This window comes from Heterodontus francisci, chromosome 1 (genome assembly GCF_036365525.1).
Source record: "Heterodontus francisci isolate sHetFra1 chromosome 1, sHetFra1.hap1, whole genome shotgun sequence".
Lineage (NCBI taxonomy): Eukaryota > Metazoa > Chordata > Chondrichthyes > Heterodontiformes > Heterodontidae > Heterodontus > Heterodontus francisci.
Genome location: NC_090371.1, coordinates 159,437,252 through 159,464,082, shown reverse-complemented (window position 1 = coordinate 159,464,082; position 26,831 = coordinate 159,437,252). Strand labels below are relative to the sequence as shown.

General features: G+C 43.5%; 1 protein-coding gene across 1 annotated transcript in view; it reads left to right on the top strand.

Annotated features, from left to right (window-relative positions):
- Positions 1 to 26,831, top strand: part of haspin (histone H3 associated protein kinase) — an 86,549-nt gene that overhangs the window by 26,147 nt on the left and 33,571 nt on the right. Inside the window, exons 5-8 of the mRNA XM_068029840.1 lie at positions 1,697 to 3,118; positions 6,606 to 6,717; positions 7,465 to 7,658; positions 8,628 to 8,831. Coding sequence (XP_067885941.1) covers positions 1,697 to 3,118; positions 6,606 to 6,717; positions 7,465 to 7,658; positions 8,628 to 8,831 — 1,932 coding nt within the window. The remainder of the gene's footprint in view (positions 1 to 1,696; positions 3,119 to 6,605; positions 6,718 to 7,464; positions 7,659 to 8,627; positions 8,832 to 26,831) is intronic.

The window sequence follows — 26,831 nt, the reverse complement described above, 5'->3', positions numbered from 1 at the left end:
GATACCTTGATCCCTTATCCATGAAAAATCTGTTAATCTCCGTCTTGAAACCTTGAATTGTCCCAGTATCCACAGACTTTTGGGGCAGACAATTCTAGATTTTTACTATCCTTTGGGGAAAAAGTGCTTCCTAAGTTCCATCTTAAGTGGCCTAGCTCTAATTTTAAGATTATGTTTCCTGTTCTTGATTCCTTCCACAAGAGGCAATAGTTTCTCTGTGTCTACCCTGCTGAATCCTTTTAATATTGAACAGATCACCCCTCAGTTTTTTTACTCAAGGGAATTTTTAAAAAATTTTTTATTTAGAGATACAGCACTGAAACAGGCCCTTCGGCCCACCGAGTCTGTTCCGACTATCAACCACCCATTTATACTAATCCTATACTAATTCCATATTCCTACCACATCCCCACCTGTCCCTATATTCCCTTACCACCTACCTATACTAGGGGCAATTTATAATGGCCAATTTACCTATCAACCTGCAAGTCTTTGGCATGTGGGAGGAAACCGGAGCACCTGGAGGAAACCCACGCAGACACAGGGAGAACTTGCAAACTCCACACAGGCAGTACCCAGAATTGAACCCGGGTCGCTGGAGCTGTGAGGCTGCGGTGCTAACCACTGCGCCGCCCGGAATACAAGCCAAATTTATGCAACCTCATGATTTAACCCTCTAAGCCCAGATATCATTCTGGTAAATCTGTGCTGCACCCCCTTGAAGGTTAATACATCCTTTGGAAGGTGTAGTGCCGAAGATGGGACGCAGTACTCCAGGTGGGGTCTACCTTTTTTTTGTACCTGCTGACTAGTCATTTTAAATGATTTGTGTACATGGATGCCAACTCTTTTTTTGTTTGCTGTAACAATTCCTAATTTCTCACCACTTAGATATTCAGCTTAATCTTTCTTGCATCCTAAATGGATGACCTCACACTTGCCCACATTAAACTCCATCTACTATAGTTTCATCTGCCTGTGTTCCTTTGCAACATCCTGCTCCCATCTGCACTACTTGCTGTACCTCCTGCACATTTTTTTTGTTGTGCTTGCAGAGTAAAATTATTCAAAATGGATGTCAAAAGAAGGAAGTGTAGCTCTTGGAGGCACAATATGAGATGCAATGTGGAAAAGTCATGTATTGAGCACATTTCATATGCCCGCAGTTTGACATTCTCATTTCACATTGTGACAAATTTGGTGTTTGCTGGTGTTAAGATGTAACATAAAAATTCTCCAGTGGTTGCTTGTTGTAAGTATAAATCATAACTGACCTTCAAATGTAGAAACCATGTTTATTGTGTAAGGGGAAATATATTTTGGGTCAATACGGAATCCATGCAAATTATTTATGGAACACATTTTTGATTCATGAAATGCAAACCTAGTTCAACTCAGCTTTTGATCTGCATTCCTATTTTAATTCACCTTTTATAGATTGAAAGTGTAGACAAAGTATGAGATCAGTGAAATTTGATTTGCTTTAACATTATATTGCGAACAAACATTCGTATGTTAAATGTAATTTGGACAAAAGTTAATTTTTGCATTTCCAGATAGGTCTGATGCAGAAATGTATACAACAGATTTAATTGGACAATGAGCTTCTGTTCATATTTGTAGTCGGCTAGATATTTGATACTTGTATATAAATTATCAATTTTGTAAATTTGTCCTTTCCCTTCTCCTCCCTCAGGGATTGCTTGGATCATCAATAGAATCTTCAGAATCATCTATTTTTTTTGATAAACCAAAGAAGACATGTAGAAATGCTTGCATAGCTAAAAACTTTAATCATAATCCCAGTTTTGCAAAGAAGCTGGATAGATCCCCACTGCAGACTAGCACGCCTTCTTGTACCAGGAAATTAAAAATTAAGGAATCATCAAGATGTATAATTTCATTTAACAGTGAAAATGAGGAGAATTGTGTGTGGAAGAATAATGCTGAGCCTTATACTGTGGAAAATATTGACCACCCCAGTGCAATGGGACTATGTTACTCCTCTTCATGCAAGGAACTTGTCTCTACAGAACTTTCAAATCATTCAGAGTTTGTTGAAATGTCTCCAAAGAAGTTAGATGGAATTTGTGGTTTTGAAGCTGACTGTAAACCTGTGGCCTTCGTGTCTTTGGTAGAAAATCTTGAGAACATAGATTCAGTAACTTCCCATTCATTTCAGACTCAGAAGGATGATTTCTATCATACCTTGCACAGTACCTTCAATAATAGCAAAGAGTTGTTTTCTAATGTTATTGAAGTCTCTGCTGAAGCTAGTTTAATTAATGAAATAGATGATCTAAAAACATGTGTCAGAAACCCTTTAGCAAAGTCTGGATTACCTAACTGTGCTGTAAATCTTGACTTAATAACTAAACAGGCAAACTGTGAAAGTAGAAACAGAGTTCCCAATTTGGGCGTACAGCCTGTAGTACAATTAGATTACTTTTCGGTACATAAGTACTTCAACAAAATTGGATCAACGTCATCTGCTGAAGATGACTCTTCCAAGGTGAGTTCATCACAAGGTACTGCTGGAAAAAAGCAGCTTATTAATCATTTACTTGAAAAGTTAACACCCCAGAAAAGTGTGGGGGAATCTTTTAATGGGATGTCTCTTAAGCCTGTTGTGGTGGTCAGTCCTCTTGAACTACAGTGGCATTTACCAGAGAAGAAAGATTTGATGAATCCAGTGAAAAGAAGTTTGGGCAATGGTGCTTTTGATGAGGATCATAAATGCAGTTTTCAGGTGCTAGAAAAGAAGTGCAAGCTTGCAGATAATATGAATTTCAAGTCATCTCCATCTGAAATGTATTTGAGTTCCCGAGATAGAAAGTCTGGAAAAGGGTCTACAGCTGATTCAGCCTTCTTCAAACCTATGATAAGCCGACAAAGCAGAAAAACTATTTCAATAAAAAATGGCTGCTCCTTAAAGCGAAATTACCCATCTGGACAAAGGAACCTTATCAGTGGCTTTACCTCCAGTACTTTTAGCAAACGGAGCAGCTCCTCTGGATCAATATTTCAAAACCAGATGGATCTTGTTTCAGTCTCTCCAAAAAGTGCAGAAAAGTCCACAGTGTATTTGTGTGGGCATCCAGGATCACAAGTGACTGAGGTAAGAGATTGTGCATTTATTCATATTAACAATTTGTCAGCTTGGTTCAGTAGTTGCCCTCATGTCTCCAAGTTGGAAGTTTGAAGGTTCAAGTCCCACTCCAGGGCCCTCCCCATCCTTGCCCCCCCCCCCCTTGCCCTTCCCTCCCTCCCCCTCTCCCCTCCCCCTTTTGTGCCTTTTTTGAAATAAACAGAAGCATTGGGGGAAGGGGGGCAATAGTTCCCTGGTGCATTCTCGATGGTTGAGGCAATGCCAGTCAGCACACTTTTCTCATGCTGTATAAATTGTTGGCCCCTTTGAAATTTGGCATTCGTGCGTCTGTCCTGATGAACGCAAGATGAAAAGCTTTGACAGCATGTCTCATCTTTTAGCAATGCACAATGACTATGCTTTAACAGTACTTAAACATAGAAACATTGAAATTAGGAGCAGGAGTAGGCCATTCGGCCCTTTGAGCCTGCTCCACCATTATGATCATGGCTGATCATCCAACTCAGTAACCTGTTCCTGCTTTCACCCCATATCCTTTGATCCCTTTCGCCCCAGGAGCTATATCTAACTCCTTCTTTAGGGCGGCGCAGTGGTTAGCACCGTAGCTTCACAGCTCCAGCGACCCGGGTTCAGTTCTGGGTACTGGGTACTTGCGGAGTGTGCAAGTTCTCCCTGTGACCGCGAGGCTTTCCGCCGGGTGCTCCGGTTTCCTCCCACAGCCAAAGACTGGCAGGTTGATAGGTAAATTGGCCATTCTAAATTGCCCCTAGTGTAGGTCGGTGATAGGAGAATGGTGGGGATGTGGTCGGGAATATGGAATTAATGTAGGATTAGTATAAATGCGTGGTTGTTGGTCGGCACAGACTCGGTGGGCCGAAGGGCCTGTTTCAGTGCTGTATCTCTAAATAAAAATAATGTTTTGGCCTCAACTGCTTTCTGTGGTAGTGAATTCCACAGGCTCACCACTCTGGGTGAAGGAATTTCTTCTCATCTCAATCTGGAAAAGTTTACCCCGTATTCTTAGACCCCTGGTTCTGGACTCTCACCCTCACCCCCTGCCCCCCAAAACCACCATCAGGAATATCCTTCCTGCATCTACCCTGTCAAGTCCTGATAGAATTTTATAGGTTTCTATGAGATCCCCCTCACTCTTCTGAACTCCAGCGAATATAATCCTAACCGACTCAATCTCTCCTCATACGTCAGTCCCGCCATCCCAGGAATCAGTCTGGTAAACCTTTGCTGCACTCCCTCTATAGCAAGAACATCCTTCCTCAGATAAGGAGACCAAAACTGCACACAATATTTCAGGTGTGGCCTCACCAAGGCCCTGTATAATTGCAGCAAGACATCCCTACTCCTGTACTTGAATCCTCTCGCTATGAAGGCCAACATACCATTTGCCCTTTTTACCGCCTGTTGCACCTGCATGCTTACCTTCAGCAACTGGTGTACGAGAACACCCAGGTCTCATTGCATATTCCCCTCTCTCAGTTTATAGCCGTTCAGATAATAATCTGCCTTCCTGATTTTGCTACCAAAGTCGGTAACCTCACATTCATCCATATTATACTGCATCTGCCATGCATTAGCCCACTCACTCAACTTGTCTAAATCACCCTGAAGTGTCTCTGCATCCTCCTGACAACTCTCCCTCCTACCCAGTTTTGTGTCATCTGCAAATTTGGAGATAATACATTTAGTTCCCTCGTCTAAATCATTAAAGTATATTGTGAATAGCTGGGGTCCTAGCCCCTATCCCTTCGGTACCCCACTAGTTACCGCCTGCCATTCGGAAAAAAGTCCCGTGTATTCCTACTCTTTGTTTCCTGTCTGCCAACCAATTTTCTATCCATCGCGATACACTACCCCCAATCCCATGCGCTTTAATCTTACACGCTAATCTTTTATATGGGACTTTGTCGAAAGCCTTCTGAAAGTCCAAATAAACCACATCCACTGGCTCCCCCTCAACAACTCTACTAGATTGGCTGTGAACTGTTGGGACATGCTGCGATGAAGAGCACTATAAATGCTATTTTATTTGAGGCCAATTATTTACAATAGCTGAATACTTACAGCTCTTGTTAATTCCCTATAAGATTTCAAAAATTTTATTGCTATTTTTTGGATATCAAATTCCATTATTGCACTTATTTTCAATGAAAGCTAAATTAGTGGCCTTGATTATTTCTACTTGTGAGGAATTGGCAGCCTGTTCATGATCAATTGGAAGAGATTTGATCTGACGTACATGGCATCCATTAATTAACTGATCCAATGTAAGCACGCAGATGGGCATACTTCATGATGTCACTCCTGGCGTTCTAAAATTAATTCAAAAATTCAGTGCTGTTCACAGAGAAACGAACAATTGTTTGAAATATTTTCACATGGGGATATTTTTATGGGAAATTAATTTCCCCACCCCCCCCCCCCCGCCCCACCTTTCCAAATACATGTGGGAGGTTTTTGTCCTTGCCGTCTGCCATTAATGGTTCCAGTAGGTGGAACTGTGTGGAAGAGATTTTCTTTCTTACAATGGCACTTCTGTAGCAATCTGAATTCTGAACATGTGAAGGCACCTTTTTAATCACAACCTTTGATAGTTGAATTTGGGTATGTTAGTCTGTGATTGGAAATTGCGCAGTATATTGAATTACTAAAATATAACTCTAATGATGACAATTTGCCTTTGTTGACCAGACTGCTCTTTTTATGAAGAGAAAAAAACTCACTCACTTTTCTGTCCCTTGAATTGTTAATCCAGCCACCATCTTTGGCCTCAGCAAGCTGTAGGTAATTAAGATTAGCTACCTACCTGTTAGGAAAATATTGTAATTCAAGTGCATTATGATGTTGGGCCTGCCTGTTGGGTAAGCATCACATCTAGTTGGTACCTGCTGTACTTAGAGAAATTAATACAATTTTATCATTAACAGTTTGCAGATCAAATGAATTCTAAAATTTAGACATTCAGTACAGCCTGTTTACAGAAAGTTTGCAGTCTGGGCTTTCACAGTCTTAATCAATGCAACTCATGGAATAAAATAAGATTTGAAATGTCTGGGTACTGACATTTCCAAATTTCAGAAATCCGAGGTTCGTCCATGTTTACAAATTTGTAGGGAAACTTTTAATATAGTAATTTTGAATGTATTTTTGTAGTGGCATTGTGAGTACCAGTGCCGACCACAGGCTCCATTTATGATGTCACGTCAAGAGGGTGGGAAGAGGTTACAGAATTTGGTTATCGTTTGTAAGGAGTTGTTTTTAAGCATGGAAAATGAGGGAGGATTGGCACCATTAAATGTACCTTTTTGCACATATCTAGTATGGAAATACAGGTGAATATGTTTTCTTTTTTAAAATGCAGAATAGTATGATCAGTTGAATTGCAGTGTGTGAACAGATTCAAACATGGTTTGATATTTTGTGTTGTCTCTACACCAGTTCTACAATATAGCTGATAATTGTTTTGTTTATTTTTAACTAGAAAAACAACCTGCAGTTGACATTTGTGAATTCTTCATCTGTTACTACCCCCTTGGGCTCACGCAATTGGTCAAGGTTCAAAGCAGCTCATTCAGTTCACAAAAAAAAGAAAGGTAATTGGGGTTTGGTTATGCTGTAGATTATTCAAGTTATGTTATGTAATGCGTGCATTAAAAAAATCTAATTAAATCTTATACTTATCAAATAGCCAAGTAGAGCAATTGTTGCTTGTTCCTTCCTCACCTGGGATTCGTAACGGCCCCGACTATTCCATGTTGCTATTGTGGGTATTAATATGTTCCTCCTTCAGTTTCCCTTCATTTGGTGGAACCATGCACTGTTATTTGGAGGTGGCGTACAGGTAAAATACAGTTCAATTTTAATAAAGCCTTCAATGTATGTGGATGTGGACTAATCGTGCCTCCAAACTGCATTGTAATAGGAAATGTTGAGTTTGAAGTTTTTTCTTTTTCATGTATGTTTATCTAATACTGAAATATTTAATTCAAATGTAATGAACTTAATTCAGAACCATTCCCAAAATTGCTGTTAATAAAGGGTGCATTTATTTTAACTCTACTATTCAAACCCCTGTGGCATTGCAAACACTGCAGTCATAACTTGAGTTTGTTGCAGCTGATTGTTTTCGGTAACAATATTTGTTCAAGTGAGGCTGCAGTATTTTCAACTCCTATGCTGAAACTGTGCTGCTAACTATTTTATACCAGAATTGGGATTGAGTGTAGGAAATTGAGTGCTTAATCATGTTTTATGACTTGTGTTGTAATACAAAGTAAACTTAGCCATGAGGCTCCAGTATATGCAAAGTTAATTTTCAGTTTTGTTTCTCTTCCCTCCAGTCATTGTTACGCCTTTGAAATCTGGTTGCACCGTGTCAGACCAAAGCACTCCAGAATCAATGTCTCTTTTAACAAAAGGAAATTGTACTGATCAAAGTCACTTTGTTGCATCCCAGAATAAGTTGGTTTCAATGGTGAATTTTTCTGCAACTCCACATAGCAATGGAATAAGAAGATTCAGATGTTCTCTTATGGTAGGCATATTGGCATAAAACATACCTAGTCTGACAATTTTGCAAATGTTGCCTGTATAAAATCCAAGAAAGTTTAAAATCTGGTATACAAACTTGATTTGTCACATTTTTAGTCTTTATATTGTTGGAATGGAATTGAACATTTTGCTCACTCACACAGGTGAGATGTAATCACTTGCCTGGTCATAATATTACGAATCTATTTACGTTTTATATTTTGACATTTCAAGAAAGAACACTCTGTAATGTTTATTAAAGGTGAAGAAAGTTGTGGGCAAGTAGTATGAATCTAAGTACCCAAACTGGGCGTATCCTTTTTAACTGCTAAACAGTGGAGCAAAAGCACTGAAGTGAGTTTAACAAGATGGTCCCTTTTTGGTCTGATCTGTTTATCATTATTAACTATATGATGAATTTGTTTTCGGAATGTATATATGCTTTAATCAGCCTGCATTAAGTATTTGCTGAAACATAATTCAAACATGCATGAAATTTTTATGGGGCAGGGAAAAGACAGTGGCAGGCTGACTAAGTTGATCACATTGATCAAAATAATGTTATCCGTGCATAATTTTGCTTGTCACACAATAGTTGAAGTAGAAATCCCTCTGGCCTTTACATTGTGATGCTGGATTAACAAGATTGTTGAGTGAATGTTTCTAAACATCATACAGTAATTATTTGGGATTCATCTACATGGGGTGGGGGAATTACATCAGTTAACCTAAAATGCTGTTTTACTTTTCAAGATTACAACAGTTTTAATATGGCCTAGAAAGTATTTGGTATTGCCCATTAAATGATTTAATATTTTCTATCAGTCCTATTAGTGTTTGTAAAGTTTAATCCGAGTTGAGTGTGTTTTCAGTTTCAGAGCTTTAAGACATATTTAATTGATCACATATCTGTTGTTTCAAGTCTGTAAACAGTTTATATACTTAAGTATTTCTTCTATTAATTATCTTTCAGAAAAAATGGTCGTCATCAATCCTGCAGCCAGTGTTACTTACAGATGAAGAGAAAGTATACTCTGAATGTCATCAGAATGATCCAGTTTCCTTTAAAGAATGCATACCATTAGCCAAACTCCGGAAGTGTGAGAAAATTGGAGAGGGAGTCTTTGGGGAAGTATTTCAGACGAAAAATGATGGTGGAGAATACGTGGTCTTCAAGGTACTTTATTAAGAGATAATTTCATAGAGAATATAAAGGTGTTCCACAGAATTTTACAGCACGAAATAGGCCATCTGCACTGGTTATCCTGAAAGTCCTATTCTCGTGTCCTTTCTCCAAACCCTTTGACAGTTTCTTTTTTCAAATATTTTCAAATTTCCTTTGAAAAGCTGTTCCAGATTCTGCTTACAACTTTGTTCCTGGTAGGGAATTCCATATCTTAACAACTCGGCATTTATTTTTTGAAAAAGCACTAGGCCACAAAGTGTGTAGTGCTTGTGTTTTCAAAGCTGCCAAAATGATGTCTATACCATGCGCGTACACTTTTGGTTCAGGCAGTTCCAGGTGCTGTTTTGGGTATGTCGTTGGCAAGGATCCTGGGAGCATGCATCAGAAATATGCAAGGTAGGAAGGTCGTGATGTCAGACTCAGCTCCTGACCTCATTACAGCCTTGGTGCAAACATGGACAAAAGAGCTGAACTCCAGAGGTGAGGTGAGAGTGACCACCCTTGACATCAAGGTATCATTTGACCGAGTATGGCATCAAGGAGCCTTAGCAAAACTGGAATCAATGGGAATTGGGGTGTCCAGGTGGGACCAGTACAAGCTGGACGGGTTGCATCTGGGCAGGACTGGGACCAATTTCCTCAGGGGAGGTGTTTGCTACTGCTGTCGGGGAGGGTTTAAACTAGGATGGCAGGGGGATGAGAATCTGAGCAGGGAGACGTAGGAGGGGGAAACAAGGATAGAAATGAAAGTCAGAAAGATGAAAAGCAAAAGTGGAAGGCAGGGAAAACAAGGGCAAGAAACAAATGGGGCTATAGTACAAAATAAAGCTAAGATGACTAACAATGTTAAAAAGACAAGTCTAAAGGCATTGTGTCTTAATGTGCAGAGTATTCACAAAAAGGTAGATGAATTAACAACGCAAATAGATATGAACGGTTATGATATAGTTGTGATTACGGAGACATGGTTGCAGGGTGACCAAAGATAGGAACTGAACATCCAGGGGTATTCAATATTTAGGAAGGACAGGCAAAAAGGGAAAGGAGGTGGAGTAGAGTTGTTAGTAAAGGAGGAAATCAATACAATAGTGAGGAAGGATATTGGCTCGGAAAATCATGATGTGGAGTCTGTGTGGGTGGGGCTAAGAAACACCGAGGGGAGGAAAACGTTGAGGGTTGTCTATAGCCCCCCAAACAGTAGTGGAGATGTAAGGGATGGCATTAAACAGGAAGTTGGAGACGCATGCAGTAAGGGTACAACTGTAATCGTGGGTGACGTTTATATATAGATTGGTCAAACCAAATTAGTAATAATACTGTGAAGGATGATTTCCTGGAGTGTGCACGTGAAGGTTTTTTAGACCGATACATTGAGGAACCAACTAGAGAACAGACTATCCTAGACTGGGTATTGTGCAATGAGAAAGGATTAATTCGCAATCTTGTTGTGCAGGGTCCCTTGAGGAGGAGCGACCATAACATGATAGAATTCTTCATCAAGATGGAGAGTGAAGTAGTTGAATCCAAAACTAGGGTCCTGAATCTAAATAAAGGAAACTACGAAGGTCTGAAGCGCGAGTTGGCTATAGTAGATCGGGGAACTTTACGAAAAGGGTTGACGGTGGATAGGCAATGGATAATGTTTAAAGAACGTGTGCATGAATTACAACAATTATTCATTCCTGTCTGGCGCAAAAATAAAACTAGAAAGGTGGCTCAACCGTGGCTTACAAAAGAAATTAGGGATAGTATTCGCTCCAAAGAGGAGGCATATAAAATTGCCAGAAAAAGCAGCAAGTCTGAGGATTGGGAGCAGTTTAGAATTCAGTAAAGGAGGACAAAGAGGTTGATTAAGCGGGGGGAAATAAGTATGAGAGTAAACTTGCGGGGAACATAAAAACTGACTGTAAAAGCTTCTATAAATCTGCAAAGAGAAAGATTAGTGAAGACAAATGTAGGTCCCTTACAGTCAGAAATGGGGAACAAAGAAATGGCAGAACAATTAAACACATACTTTGGTTCTGTCTTCACAGAGGAGGACACAAATAACCTCTCAGAAACATTAGGGAACCAAGGGTCTAATGAGAGGGAGGAACTGAAGGAAATCGGTATTAGTAAAAAAAAAGTGCTAGGGAAATTAATGGTTAAGGCTGGCAAATCCCCAGGGCCTGATGATCTACATCCCAGAGTACTAAAGGAAGTGGCCCTGGAAATAGTGGATGCATTGGTGGTCATCTTCCAAAATTCTATAGACTCTGGAGCAGGTTAGAAACAGGAGAGGTGAGGTCACCCTGTTGGGAGTCTTTTATAGACCTCCAAATAGTTCCAGAGATGTAGAGGAAAGGATAGCAAAGATGATTCTCGACAGGGGCGAGAGTAACAGGGTAGTTGTTATGGGGGACTTTAACTTTCCAAATATTGACTGGAAATACTATAGTTCGAGTAGTTTAGATGGGTCAGTTTTTGTCCAGTGTGTGCAGGAGGGTTTTCTGACACAGTATGTAGACAGGCCAACCAGGGGCGATGCCACATTGGATTTGGTACTGGGTAATGAACCCGGCCAGGTGTTAGATTTAGATGCAGGTGAGCACTTTGGTGATAGTGACCACAATTCGGTTAGGTTTACCTTAGCGATGGGCAGGGACAGGTATATACCACAGGGCAAAAATTATAGCTGGGGGAAAGGAAATTATGATGCGATTAGGCAAGATTTAGGATGCGTAGGATGGGGAAGGAAACTGCAGGGGATGGGAACAATCGAAATGTGGAGCTTATTCAAGGAGCAGCTACTGCGTGTCCTTGATAAGTATGTATCTGTCAGGCAGGGAGGAAGTTGTCGAGCGAGGGAGCCGTGGTTTACTAAAGAAGTTGAAGCGCTTGTCAAGAGGAAGAAGAAGGCTTATGTTAGGATGAGACGTGAAGGCTCAGTTAGGGCGCTTGAGAGTTACAAGCTAGCCAGGAAGGATCTAAAGGGAGAGCTAAGAAGAGCAAGGAGAGGACACGAGAAGTCATTGGCGGATAGGATCAGGGAAAACCCTAAGGCTTTCTATAGGTATATCAGGAATAAAAGAATGACTAGAGTTAGATTAGGGCCAATCAAGGATAGTAGTGGGAAGTTGTGTGTGGAATCAGAGGAGGTAGGGGAAGTGTTAAATGAATATTTTGCGTCAGTATTTACAGTAGAGAAAGAAAATGTTGTCGAGGAGAATAGTGAGATTCAGGCTACTAGGCTAGATGGGATTGAGGTTCACAAGGAGGAGGTGTTATCAATTTTGGAAAGTGTGAAAATAGATAAGTCCCCTGGGCCAGATGGGATTTATCCTAGGATTCTCTGGGAAGCTAGGGAGGAGATTGCAGAGCCTTTGTCCTTGATCTTTATGTCGTCATTGTCGACAGGAATAGTGCCGGAAGACTGGAGGATAGCAAATGTTGTCCCCTTGTTCAAGAAGGGGAGTAGAGACAGCCCTGGTAATTATAGACCTGTGAGCCTTACTTCGGTTGTGGGTAAAATGTTGGAAAAGGTTATAAGAGACAGGATTTATAATCATCTTGAAAAGAATAAGTTCATTAGAGATAGTCAGCACGGTTTTGTGACGGGTAGGTCGTGCCTCACAAACCTTATTGAGTTTTTCGAGAAGGTGACCAAACAGGTGGATGAGGGTAAAGCAGTAGATGTGGTGTATATGGATTTCAGTAAGGCGTTTGATAAGGTTCCCCATGGTAGGCTATTGCAGAAAATACGGAAGTATGGGGTTGAAGGTGATTTAGAGCTTTGGATCAGAAATTGGCTTGCTGAAAGAAGACAGAGGGTGGTGGTTGATGGCAAATGTTCATCCTGGAGTTTAGTTACTAGTGGTGTACCGCAAGGATCTGTTTTGGGGCCACTGCTGTTTGTCATTTTTATAAATGACCTGGAAGAGGGTGTAGAAGGGTGGGTTAGTAAATTTGCGGATGACACGAAGGTAGGTGGAGTTGTGGATAGTGCCGAAGGATGTTGTAGGGTACAGAGGGACATAGATAGGCTGCAGAGCTGGGCTGAGAGATGGCAAATGGAGTTTAATGTGGAAAAGTGTGAGGTCATTCACTTTGGAAGGAGTAACAGGAATGCAGAGTACTGGGCTAATGGGAAGATTCTTGGTAGTGTAGATGAACAGAGAGATCTTGGTGTCCAGGTGCATAAATCCCTGAAAGTTGCTACCCAGGTTAATAGGGCTGTTAAGAAGGCATATGGTGTGTTAGCTTTTATTAGTAGGGGGATCGAGTTTCGGAGCCACGAGGTCATGCTGCAGCTGTACAAAACTCTGGTGAGACCGCACCTGGAGTATTGCGTGCAGTTCTGGTCACCGCATTATAGGAAGGATGTGGAAGCTATGGAAAGGGTGCAGAGGAGATTTACTAGGATGTTGCCTGGTATGGAGGGAAGGTCTTACGAGGAAAGGCTGAGGGACTTGAGGTTGTTTTCATTGGAGAGAAGGAGGAGGAGAGGTGACTTAATAGAGACATATAAGATAATCAGAGGGTTAGATAGGGTGGATAGTGAGAGTCTTTTTCCTCGGATGGTGATGGCAAACACGAGGGGACATAGCTTTAAGTTGAGGGGTGATAGAGATAGTACAGATGTTAGAGGTAGTTTCTTTACTCAGAGTAGTAGGGGCGTGGAACGCCCTGCCTGCAACAGTAGTAGACTCGCCAACTTTAAGAGCATTTAAGTAGTCATTGGATAGACACATGGATGAAAATGGAATAGTGTAGGTCAGATGGTTTCACAGGTCGGCGCAACATCGAGGGCCGAAGGGCCTGTACTGCGCTGTAATGTTCTAATTCTAATTCCCACAGATTGGAGTTTGGCAAATGTAACCCCACTATTTAAAAAGGAGGGAGAGGAAAAAACAGGGAATTACAGACCAGTTAGCCTTACATCAGTAGTGGGGAAAATGCTCGAGTCTGTTACAGAGCCATAGAGAGATACAGCACTGAAACAGGCCCTTCGGCCCACCAAGTCTGCGCCGACCAACAATCACCCATTTATACTAATCCTACATTAATCCCATATTCCCTACCACATCCCCACCATTCTCCTACCACCTACCTACACTAGGGGCAATTTTACAATGCCCAATTTACCTATCAACCTGCAAGTCTTTGGCTGTGGGAGAAAACTGGAGCACCCGGCAGAAACCCACACGGTCACAAGGAGAATTTGCAAACTCCGCACAGGCAGTACCGAACCCGGGTCGCTGGAGCTGTGAGGCTGTGGTGCTAACTACTGTGCCACTATGCCGTCCAGAAAGGATGTGATGACAGAACACCTGGAAAGCATAAACGGGATTGGGCAGTCAGAATGGGTTTACGAAAGGGCAATCATGCTTTACAAATCTACTGGAGTTTTTTTGAGGATGTAACTAGTAGAATAGATAAGGGAGAACCTGTGGATGTGGTGTATTTGGATTTTCAGAAGGTTTTCGATAAGGTCCCACGTAAGAGGTTATTTGTTTAGTTTAGTTTAGTTTAGAGATACAGCACTGAAACAGGCCCTTCGGCCCACCGAGTCTGTGCCGACCATCCACCACCCATTTTATACTAATTCTACACCATTTCCATATTCCTACCACATCCCCACCTGTCCCTACCACCTACCTATACTAGGGGCAATTTATAAAGGCCAATTTACCTATCAACCTGCAAGTCTATTGTGCAAAATTAAAGTACATGGGATTAGGGGCAATATACTGGCATGGATTGAGAATTGGTTGACAGACAGAAAACAGAGAGGAGCAATAAACGGGTCTTTTTCCAGGTGGCAGGCACTGACTAGTGGGGTACCGCAGGGATCAGTGCTTGGGCCCCAGCAATTCACAGTATACATTAATGATTTGGGTGAGGGAACTAAATGTAACATTTCCTAGTTTGCAGACTACACAAAGCTGGGGTGGAATGTGAGCTGTGAGGAGGATGCAAAGAAGTTCCAATGTGATTTGGACAAGTTGGGTGAGTGGGAAATGCAGTATAAAATGGATAAATGTGAGGTTATTCACTTTGGTTGTAAAAACAGAAAGGCAGATTATTATCTGAATGGTGATAGATTGGGAAAGGGGGAGGTGCAACAAGACCTGGGTGTCCTTGTACACCAGTCGCTGAAAGCGAGCATTCAGGTGCAGCAAGCAGTTAGGAAGGTGAATGGTATGTTGGCCTTCATTGCAAGTGGCTTTGAGTACAGGAGCAAGGATGTCTTACTGTAGTTATACAGGGCCTTGGTGAGACCACGTCTGGAGTATTGTGTGCAGGTTTGGTCTGCTTATCTGAGGAAAGATGTTCTTGCCATGGAAGGAGTGCAAAGAGGATTTACTTTGCTGATTCCTGGGATGGCAGGATTGACATATGAAGAGATATTGGGTCGACTAGGCTTATATTCACCCGAGTTTAGAAGAATGAGAGGGGATCTTATAGAAACCTATAAAATTCCAACAGGACTAGACAGGCTAGATGCAGGGAAGATGTTCCCGATGGCTGGGGAGTCCAGAACCAGGGGTAGCAATCTCAGGGTATGGGGTATGCCATTTAGAACGGAGATGAGGAGAAATTTCTTCACTCAGAGGGTGGTGAACCTGTGGAATTCACTAGCGCAGAAGGCAGTGGAGGCCAAGTCATTAAATATGTTCAATTAGGAGATAGATATATTTCTTAATGCCAGAGGGATCAAGGGATATGGGGAGAAAGCAGGAACAGGGTACTGAATTAGACGATCAGCCATGATCTTTTTTGAATGGCGGAGCTGGCTCGAAGGGCCGAATGGCCTACTCGTGCTCCTATTTTCTATGTTTCTATGTGGGGGGGGCGAAACTCTGCACTGTTTGGAGTCATACCTATCACAAAGGAAGATGGCTGTAGTTGTTGGAGGTTAATCATCTCAGTCCCAGGACATCACTGTGGGAGTTCCTCAGGGTAGTGTGTTGTAGGCCCAACCATGTTCAGCTCCTTCATCAATGACCTTCCCTCCATCATAACGTCAGAAGTGGGAATGTTCACATGTTCACTGATTATATGAGGTTCAGTACCATTCGCGACTCCTCAGATACTGAAGCAGCCCGTGTCAAGATACAGCAAGAACTGGACAACGCTGAGGCTGTTACGTGGCAAGTAACATTCGTACCCCACACGTGCCAGGCAATGACCATCTCAAACAAGAGAGAATCTAACCATCCCCCCTTGATGTTCAATGGTATTACCATTGCTGAATCCCCCACTATCAACATCCTGGGGGCTACCATTGACCAGAAACTGAACTGGACCAGCCATATAAATACAAAAGCAGGTCAGAGGCTAGGAATTCTGCAGCCAGTAATTCACTTCCTGTCTCCCCAATGCTTGTCCACCATCTACAAGGCACAAGTCAGGAGTGTGATGAAATACTCTCCACTTAGTGCTAGGGGCTTGGATTTGGCAGAATTTGTAAGGACCATCCAGGAGGGCTTCTTGAAACAATACGTAGATAGTCCAACTAGGGATGGGGCCGTACTGGACCTGGTATTGGGGAATGAGCCCGGCCAGGTGGTCGAAGTTTCAGTAGGGGAGCATTTCGGGAACAGTGACCATAATTCCATAAGTTTTAAGGTACTTGTGGATAAGGATAAGAGTAGTCCTCGGGTGAAGGTGCTAAATTGGGGGAAGGCTAATTATAATAATATTAGGCAGGAACTGAAAAATTTAGATTGGGGGCGGCTGTTTGAGGGTAAATCAACATCTGACATGTGGGAGTCTTTCAAACGTCAGTTGATTAGAATCCAGGACCAGCATGTTCCTGTGAGGAAGAAGGATAAGTTTGGCACGTTTCGGGAACATTGGATAACGCGGGATATTGTGAGCCTAGTCAAAAAGAAAAAGGAAGCATTCGTAAGGGCTGGAAGGCTAGGAACAGACAAATCCCTTGAGGAATATAAAGACAGTAGGAAGGAACTTAAGCAAGGAGTCAGGAGGGCTAAAAGGGGTTATGAGAAGTCATTGGCAAACAGGATTAAGGAAAATCCCAAGGCTTTTTATACGTGTATAAATAGCAAGAGGGTAACCAGGGAAAGGGTTGGCCCACTCAAGGACAGAGAAGGGAATCTATGTGTGGAGCCAGAGGAAATGGGTGAGGTACTAAATGAGTACTTTGCATCAGTATTCACCAAGGAGTAGGACTTGGTGGATGATGAGCCTAGGGAAGGGAGTGTAGATAGTCTCAGTCATCTCATTATCAAAAAAGAGGAGGTGTTGGGTGTCTTGCAAAGCATTAAGGTAGATAAGTCCCCAGGGCCTGATGGGATCTACCCCAGAATACTGAGGGAGGCAAGGGAAGAAATTGCTGGGGACTTGACAGAAATCTTTGCATCCTCATTGGCTACAGGTGAGGTCCCAGAGGACTGGAGAATAGCCAATGTTGTTCCTTTGTTTAAGAAGGGTAGCAAGGATAATCCAGGAAATTATAGGCCGGTGAGCCTTAAATCAGTGGTAGGGAAATTATTAGAGAGGACTCTTCGGGACAGCATTTACTCCCATTTGGAAACAAATGGACTTATTAGCGAGAGGCATCATGGTTTTGTGAAGGGGAGGTCATGTCTCACTAATTTGATTGAGTTTTTTGAGGAAGTGACAAAGATGATTATTGAAGGAAGGGCAGTGGATGTTATCTATATGGACTTCAGTAAAGCCTTTGACAAGGTCCCGCATGGCAGACTGATACAAAAGGTGAAGTCATACGGGATCAGAGGGGAGCTGGCAAGATGGATACAGAACTGGCTCTGTCATTGAAGACAAGCGGGTAGCAGTGGAAGGGTGCTTTTCTGAATGGAGGGATGTGACTAGTGGTGTTCTGCAGGGATCAGTGCTGGGACCTTTGCTGCTTGTAGTATATATAAATGATTTGGAGGAAAATGTAGCTGGTCTGATTAGTAAGTTTGCGGACGACACAAAGGTTGGTGGAGTTGCGGACAGTAATGAGGATTGTCAGAGGATACAGCAGGATATAGATTGGTTGGAGACTTGGGCGGAGAAATGGCAGATGGAGTTTAATCCGGACAAATGTGAGGTAATGCATTTTGGAAGGTCTAATGCAGGTGGGAAGTATACAGTAAATGGCGGAACCCTTAGGAGTATTGACTGGCAGAGAGATCTGGGCGTACAGGTCCCCAGGTCACTGAAAGTGGCAATGCAGGTGGATAAGGTAGTCAAGAAGGCATACGGCATGCTTGCCTTCATCGGTTGGGGCATAGAATATAAAAATATGCAAGTCATGCTGCAGCTGTACAGAACTTTAGTTAGGCCATACTTAGAATATTGCGTACAATTCTGGTTGTCACACTACCAGAAGGACGTGGAGGCTTTGGAGAGGGTACAGAGGAGGTTTACCAGGATGTTGCCTGGTCTGGAGGGCATTGGCTATGAGGAGAGGTTGGATAAACTCTGATTGCTTTCACTGGAACGACGGAGGTGGAGGGGCGACATGATAGAGGTTTACAAAGTTATGAGCAGCATGGACAGAGTGGATAGTCAGAAACTTTTTCCCAGGGTGGAAGAGTCAGTTACTGGGGGACATAGGTTTAAGGTGAGAGGGGCAAAGTTTAGAGGGGATGTACGAGGCAGGTTCTTTACACAGAGGGTGGTGACTGCCTGGAACTTGTTGCCGGGGGAGGTGGTGGAAGCAGGTACCATAGAGACGTTTAAGTGGCATCTTGACAAATACATGAATAGGATGGGAATAGAGGGATATGGACCCCGGAAGTGCAGAAGGTTTTAGTTTAGGCAGGCATCAAGATCGGCGCAGGCTTGGAGGGCCGAATGGCCTGTTCCTGTGCTTTGTTTGTTCTTTGCCTGAATGGGTGCAGCTCCAACAACACTCAAGAAGCTCGACACCATCCAGGGCAAAGCAACCTGCTTGATTGGCACCTCATCCACCACCTTCAACATTCACTCCTTTCACCACAGTGGTAGCAGTGTGTACCACCTACAAGATGCACTGCAACAACTCAAGAGGTCTTCAACAGCACCTTCCAAACTTGCGACATTTACCACCTAGAAGGAAAAGGGCAGCAGATGCATTGGAATACCACCACCTGCAAGTTCTCGTTCAAGCCACACACCATCTTGACTTGGAAATATATCGCCGTTACTTCACTGTCGCTGGGGCGAAATCCTGGAACTTCTTTCCTAACAGCACTGTGGGTGTACCTACATTCCAAGGACTGCTGCGGTTTAAGAAGGCAGCTCACCATCACCTTCTCAAGGGCAATCAGGGATGGGTAATAAATTATGGCCTAGCCAGTGACGCCCACATCCCAGGAATGAATAATAAAAACAGAGAATGTACCACTGATTTAGAAACATAGAAAATAGGAGCAGGAGTCGGCCAATTGGCCCTTGGAGCCTGCTCCGCCATTCATTACGATCATGGCTGATCGTCCAACTCAGTAGCCTGTTCCCGCTTTCGCCCCATACCCTTTGATCCGTTTAGACGCAAGAGCTATATCTAACTCCTTCTTGAAAACATGCAATGTTTTGGCCTGAACTGCTTTCTGTGGTAGCGAATTCCACAGGCTCACCACTCTCTGGGTGAAGAAATTTCTCCTCATCTCAGTCCTGAAAGGTTTACCCCATATCCTTAAACTATAACCCCTGCTTCTGAACTCCTCCGCCATCGGGAACATCCTTCCTGCATCTACCCTGTCAAGTCCTGTTAGAATTTTACAGGTTTCTATGAGATTCCCCCCTCACTCTTCTGAACCCCAGCGAATATTGTCCTAACCGACTCAATCTCTACTCATACGTCAGTCCCACCATCCCAGGAATCAGTCTGGTAAACCTTTGCTGCACTCCCTCTATTGCAAGAACATCCTTCCTCAGATAAAGAGACCAAAACTGCACACAATATTCCAGGTGTGGCCTCACCAAGGCCCTGTATAATTGCAGCAAGACATCCCTGCTCCTGTGCTCGAATCCTCTCGCTATGAAGGCCAACATACCATTTGCCTTTTTTACCGCCTGTTGTACCTGCTTGCTTACCTTCAGCGACTGGTGTACGAGAACGCCCAGGTCTCGCTGCATATTCCCCTCTCCTAGTTTGTAGCCATTCAGATAATCTGCCTTCCTGTTTTTGCTACCAAAGTGGATAGCCTCAAATTTATCCACATTATACTGCATCTGCCATACATCAGCCCACTCACTCAACTTGTCCAAATCACCCTGAAGTGTCTCTGCATCCTCCTGACAACTCACCCTCCTACCCAGTTTTGTGTCATCTGCAAATTTGGAGATATTACATTTAGTTCCCTCATCTAAATCATTAAATATTGTGAATAGCTGGGGTCCTAGCACCGATCCCTGCCGTACCCCACTAGTCACTGCCTGCCATTCGGAACAAGACCCATTTATCCCTGCTCTTTGTTTCCTGTCCGCCAACCAATTTTCTATCCATCGCAATGCACTACCCCCAATCCCATGCGTTTTAATTTTACATGCTAGTCTCTTATGTGGGACTTTGTCGAAAGCCTTCTGAAAGTCCAAATAAACCACATCCACTGGCTCCCCTCATCAACTCTACTCGTTACATCCTCAAAGAATTCTGTCGAGCGTGATTTCCCTTTTGTAAATCCATGCTGACTCTGCCTGATTCTACCACTGTTCTCCAAGTGCTCTGCTATAAAATCTTTGATAATGGATCGAGAATTTTCTCCGCTACCGACATCAGGCTGACTGGTCTATAATTCCCTGCTTTCTATCTATCTCCCTTTTTAAATAGTGGGGTTACATTAGCTACCCTTACATTTAATACCAATGCTCCAGCTAGCACCCTCTATTAACCTCACACAGCTGAACATGCAGGAAGGACCCATGCCCCCACCTTTCCCCAAAGCCCCAGCACTATTTAAAGGGATCATCAGTTACTTTCAGGTTAGTTGCTGATTGATTTCTACTGGCAACTGCTCCTGTGTTAGAAGTAATTGGTGATTTGTACTGCTGTTTAAAGTTGCTAAAGTCTGTGGTGTGTCACGTGGTGAAGGCCTTGCTTCTGATTTCAAGGATGCTGCTCAGACCACTTGCTTGCGGTGCTGGATACAGTAGTTTGTATCCTCTTAGCCTTCAGTATTATAGGGGGAATGAGCAAAGGCAACACAGAAGACAAGCTGCTTGAAGATGGGAGCGATGGGGCAAAGTGCTCTCAGCAGAAGGCTATATCTACCAAGGGTCTTCGGGGAGCAATTTTCCCACCTCAACCTCTGTGACAAACAATGTGTGCAATGTCTCCGCTTCGCTAAGGAGCCTCACCAAAATCTGCCACCTGTTGCAGGCACACCTACAGCCTCAGGGCAAAGCAAGGATGGCATTATCAGTGGCTGTCAAGGTGACTAGCATGAATTGTCATACGTCGGGCTCCTTCCAACTGGAGAGGCGATGTTTGCAACATCTGCCAGTTTGCCATCTACTTTTGCATACAAGAGGTGACTGAGGCTCTTTACACAGAGAGAGTTGAATATATTTCACTCATTCTTCAGAGAGAAGCAGGTGGAGTGAGCAGGTAGTTTTGCCAGAATATATACTCTCCACTTGCCTGGATGAGTGCAGCTCCAACAACACTCAAGAAGCGCGACACCATCCAGGACAAAGCAGCCCACTTGATTGGCACCCATCTCCCACCTTCAACTTTCACTTCCTTCACCACAGTGGTAGCACAGTGTACCACCTACAAGATGTATTCTAGCAACTCACCAAGGCTTCTCACCAGTGTATAGTGACCAGAGGAGGCAGGAAAGAGACAACCAACACAGCCACTTTCTGTCAGGCTGTCGTGAACAACTCGTACAACTTCTGTACCAGTGAATGCAACCCCAATTCCCCATTCACCAACAGTTCCAACCTGTAGCTTCCCCCTTACTGATCATCACAGCATCTTTTTGGCTGCAATGCTGAAATAAAAGCTGCCACAGAACAAACGTTCCAAACCAACTTTATAAATAAAACCATCCAATATTCTTATACATAAGTCAATTGTTCACCCATGTGCAGTCCCTTCGTGTCTGTTTTCTGTGGGCCTTTGACTTTCCTAGTGCTACCCCAGTGGCTGCAGCATGGCTAGTGCAAGGCTGTTGACTTTGTGTGGGAGACTGCAGGTAGCCTTGCAGGATCACCTGGAACAGCTCTGGCCCTAGAAGGCATGGCTTCGGACTGTGTCATTTCGGCATGGGCAGCAGCAGTCTGGGTGGGCTTGTTGGCTGATGGGCTGAGCAAGGGCACAAGCAGAGTAGCAATGGTGGGAGGAGGAATGCTATCATCTGAGAGAGAGCACAGTTTGTTCTCCACAGAACCACTGCCACTCTCTCAGGGTGAAACCCCCAGCAGTCCGAGTAATCTGCTGGTGAATGCATTGCCGGACTGTTGAGACCGTGCAAGACCCTTTGAACACTGGTATTCGCAGAGATGGTGCCAACAAGTGTGTTTGCAGGGCAACAAGCTGATCTTCCACTGCAGCACTCCGACATTGGGGTGCCTTTTTGTTTGTGCTGGAATGGAAGCTGAGACATCAGATGCTGCATATTTGGGTACACACGTCAATGTAAGGTTGGTGCTGGAGTTCTCAGTGTTCCTTGATATTGATTGCTGGTTTTATGGCAGGCCTGCCAATGCACCAAGCATTTCTGTGTGCTTGTTGATCAGCCTTTTCCTGTAGGCACCCCCCATTGAAGTCCTTATCTGATCCTCTGCAGCAGAACTTGTGTTCAATCCTGCTGTCTGGCGAGCTGGGACCTGCGCAACCCTTTCCTCCTGCTCTGGCTGTAGGCCACTGGTGACTCACTATATACAGATCTCCACTCCTATGCTATCCTCTAAAGTATGCACGTGACAATATCTGAGCTGGCGGCTCTGAGCGTGAAATTGAGTGACTGTGTTTCTTCGTCATCAGTCTCCTCTTCTCCTGCACCACTGGCTGGCTAGGTTATAGTTCTTGGGTATCTGAAAGGGAAAAGGCACGAGACTAGGGTTGTGCTGAGAGGAGGGGATGGGGTGGGGGAAAGCAAGAAGTGCATGCTTGGACCATCTGCAGCTTGTAAATCAGAAGAGATTGTGAGATGGGGGAGGGAGGGGGGGAAGTGGGATGTAAGAAGGACAATTGGGTATGAACATACTGTCAACATAGTTTCAGCCCTGCCGCTGGCTACAGCCTCTATCATGGACTCTGCAATGATGGCTAGCATCATCTCCTCCATTGAGGGCTTAAAGCCATGCTTGTCTCCTGCTGGTTAGGCACTGCTGCCTGTGATTGTGCGCCACCTTGTCCTGCAAGAGAGGGAAGTGTGTCAGTGAGCATGGTGCAATCTTTTTGGGTGATGTGACTGTCTTGGTTGAATAGCTGGCAGTGTGTGCAAGCTGTGAGATGTGAATGGGAGGCTTGCAGCAGTCCTAAGTATGTGAGGATGAGCTGAAGCTATAAATGTTAAATTTGAGTCATAGTTGATGGAGATTTGTTGGTAGGTGAGGGAAGGCGTGTCGCGAATTGAGCAATGTGTGATTGCCTCCTAAATTCTCTTAACATCCCATGGATGGTGGTCTTAAATGTAAGTCCCTCAGTTATTGACTGAGGGAATTATACTGTATCAAAATCTCTAATGATTTTGTACACTTCTGTTAGCACTCCCTTTAACTTACTTTGTTCTATTGGAAAGAAAACAAGTTTGGTTGAGGGTTTTATGAAAGATCACTGACTTGAAACATTAACTCTGCTTCTCTCTCCACAGATGCTGTCAGACTTGCTGAGTATTTCCAGCATTTCTTGTTTTTATTATGTTTGGTTGTGGTTGTTGGTCAATTTTTTCAGCTCCAGGACACCACTGCAGGAGTTCCTCAGGATAGTGTCCCAGGCCCAACCATTTTCAGCTGGTTCATCAATGCCCTTCCTTCAAACATAAAGTCAGAACTAGGGATGTTTGCTGATTGTGCAACGTTCACCATTCGTGACTCCTCACATACTGAAGCAGTCCATGTAGAAGAAATGCAGCAAGACCTGGACAATATCCAGGCATGGGCTGATAAGTGACCAGTAACATTCGCGCCACACAAGATGGCAATGACCATCTCCAATAAGAGAAACTTTAACCATCTCTCCTTGACCTTCAATGGCATTACCATTGCTGAATCCCCCACTATCAACATCCTAGGGGCTACCATTGACCAGAAACTGAACTGGAGTAGCCATATAAATATCATGGCCACAAATTGGATACAAAATTGGCTTGGTGATAGGCGGCAGAGGGTGGTATTGGAGGGTTGTTTTTCCGATTGGAGGTCAATGACCAGTGGTGTGCCACAGGGAGCAGTGCTGGACCTTCTGTTGTTTGTCATATATTTTAATGACTTGGATGTAGGGGGCATGATTAGTAAGTTTGCAGATGACACCAAAATTGGTGGTATAGTGGACAGTGAAGAAGGTTGTCTAAGGTTACAACAGGATATAGATCAACTGAGAAAGGAGACAAGGGATTGGCTAATGGAATTTAATGCAGGCAAGTGTGAAGTGATGCATTTTGGGAAGTTAAACCAGGGCAGGACATATACAGTGAATGGCAGGGCCCTGGGGGGTGTTGTTGAGCAGAGAGACCTTGAGGTGCAAGTACATAGTTCCCTGAAAGTGGCAACACAGGTAGACAGGTGGTGAAGAAGGCATATGGCATGCTTGCCTTCATTGGCTGATTCATTGAGTACAAGAGTTGGGACGTCATGTTACTGTTGTACATAACGTTGGTTAGGACGCATTTGGAGTACCGTGTGCAGTTCTGGTCGCCGCACTACAGGAAAGATATGATTAAGCTAGAGAGGGTGCAGAAAAGATTCACAATGATGTTGCCTGGTTTTGATGGCTTGAGTCATAAAGAGAGATTGGATAGGCTGGGTCTGTTTTCCCTGGAGCGAAGGAGGCTGAGAGGGGACATGATAGAGGTATATAAAATTATGAGAGGCATAGATAGGGTAGATAGTCAGAGTCTGTTTCCCATGGTAGAGGTGACTAAAACTAGAGGGCATAGATATAAGGTGAGAGGGAGGAGGTTTAAAGGGGATCAAAGGGGTAATTTTTTCACACAAAGAATAGTGGGTATCTGGAATGAGCTGCCTGAGGAGGTGGTGGAGGCAGGAACAGTAGCAACGTTTAAGAGGCATCTGGACAGGTACTTGAATGAGCAAGGCATTGAGGGATATTGAATTAATGCAGGCAGGTGGGATTAGTATAGATAGGCATTATGGTCGGCATGGACGCGGTGGGCCGAAGGGCCTGTTTCTATGCTGTATGACTCTAAAGACAAGAGTAGGTTAGAGGCTAGGAATCCTGTGGCGAGTAACTTACCTCCTGACTCCCCAGAGCCTGTCCACCATCTACAAAGCACAAGTCAGGAGTGTGATGGAATACTCTCCATTTGCCTGGATGAGTGCAGCTCCAACAACACTCAAGTAGCTCGAATCCATTCAGGACAAAGCAGCCTGCTTGATTGGCACCCCATCCACAAACATTCACTCCTTCCACCATCGATGCACAGTGGCAGCAGTGTGTACCATCTACAAGATGCACTGCAGCGACGCACCAAGGCTCCTTTTGACAGCACCTTCCAAACCTGCGACCAGTACCACCTAGAAGGACAAGGGCAGCTGATGCATGGGAAAACCCCCATCTGCAAATTCCCCTCCAAGCCACACACCATCCTGACTTGGAATTATATCGCTGTTCCTTTACTGTCACTGGGTCAAAATCCTGGAACTCCCTTCCTATCAGCACTGTACCTACCCCACATGGACTGTAGCAGTTCAAGAAGGCGGCTCACCACCACCACCTCAAGGGCAATTAGGGATGGGCAATAAATGCCGTCCTGGCCAGCGATGCCCTCATCCCATAAACAAATAACAAAAAAAGTTTCTCTAGTCTGAACTCATCGCTTCATTCACGGTATCACCTAATTAATCTCTCTCGTGATCCCTCCATGACCTTAACATACTTATTAAGGGAAGGTACCCAAAATAAAACACAATATTCTAACTGTAGCCTAACCAGTGGAATAATCAATGGTTCTACCATTGGCAGTCCCTTTCTGTTAGGTACACAACTGTTCATGAACATATCAGAAATGATAGAAAGGAAAAGACTTTCTGGTCCATCCAGCCTGTTATGATTATCTTGTGTATCATAATATATACACTGCACCCCATCTGAAACTCTAATTTCCTGGGACAAGAGAAAATCAGATTAACACAAAAACAGAGGTTAATTTGGGGGGAAAAATCAGGACGATTCCTCTCTAACATCATCCCATCCCCCAGTCCCAGCCTCTTGATTACAAATTCAGTAACCTAAAACTACAGTACTGTGTTTAGCCCTAATTCCATCTGTGTTTCAGATCACTCACTGGTCAGTCCTAGCTCATTTGTTCCCAGAGAGTATGTTTCCTTGTCCAGATAGCTACGTAAAATTTGTAGCATGTGAAGGGAACAAACGCAAAACCCTTTTTGGTTTATTTCCATTGCTACTTTTAACGTGAGCCCTTGTGTTAATCCTCCTTCGCTTCGGAAGGCAGGAAAATGACTGTGCTAGATATTGACTTGTCCTTTAAATGCCAAATACATTTCTTAAACCCACAATTAAACCAACAAAGAGTAATGACAGATTTTTTTTTTAATATAGTAGTTCCTTCACCTCTATCTTTGTCCTAATTCTCAGTCAAATTATTACTGTCTCTCACCACTATTATTATCCACTGTACAACTTGCATCTTCACTCTATTATGTCCGAGTGATCATCCTGGGGTGGGGGGCAAGGATAACCTCCTGTTTATTTTTTCTTCTCTGACCAAACCTTTTAAACCCCTCTCCATCTGGCTCTTCCAGCTTCATCTTAATCGTCAAGTAGGGAAAGGCACAAAAGTAAAATACTGTAGATGCTGGAAATCTGAAATAAAACAGAAAATTCTGGAAGTATTCTGTCGT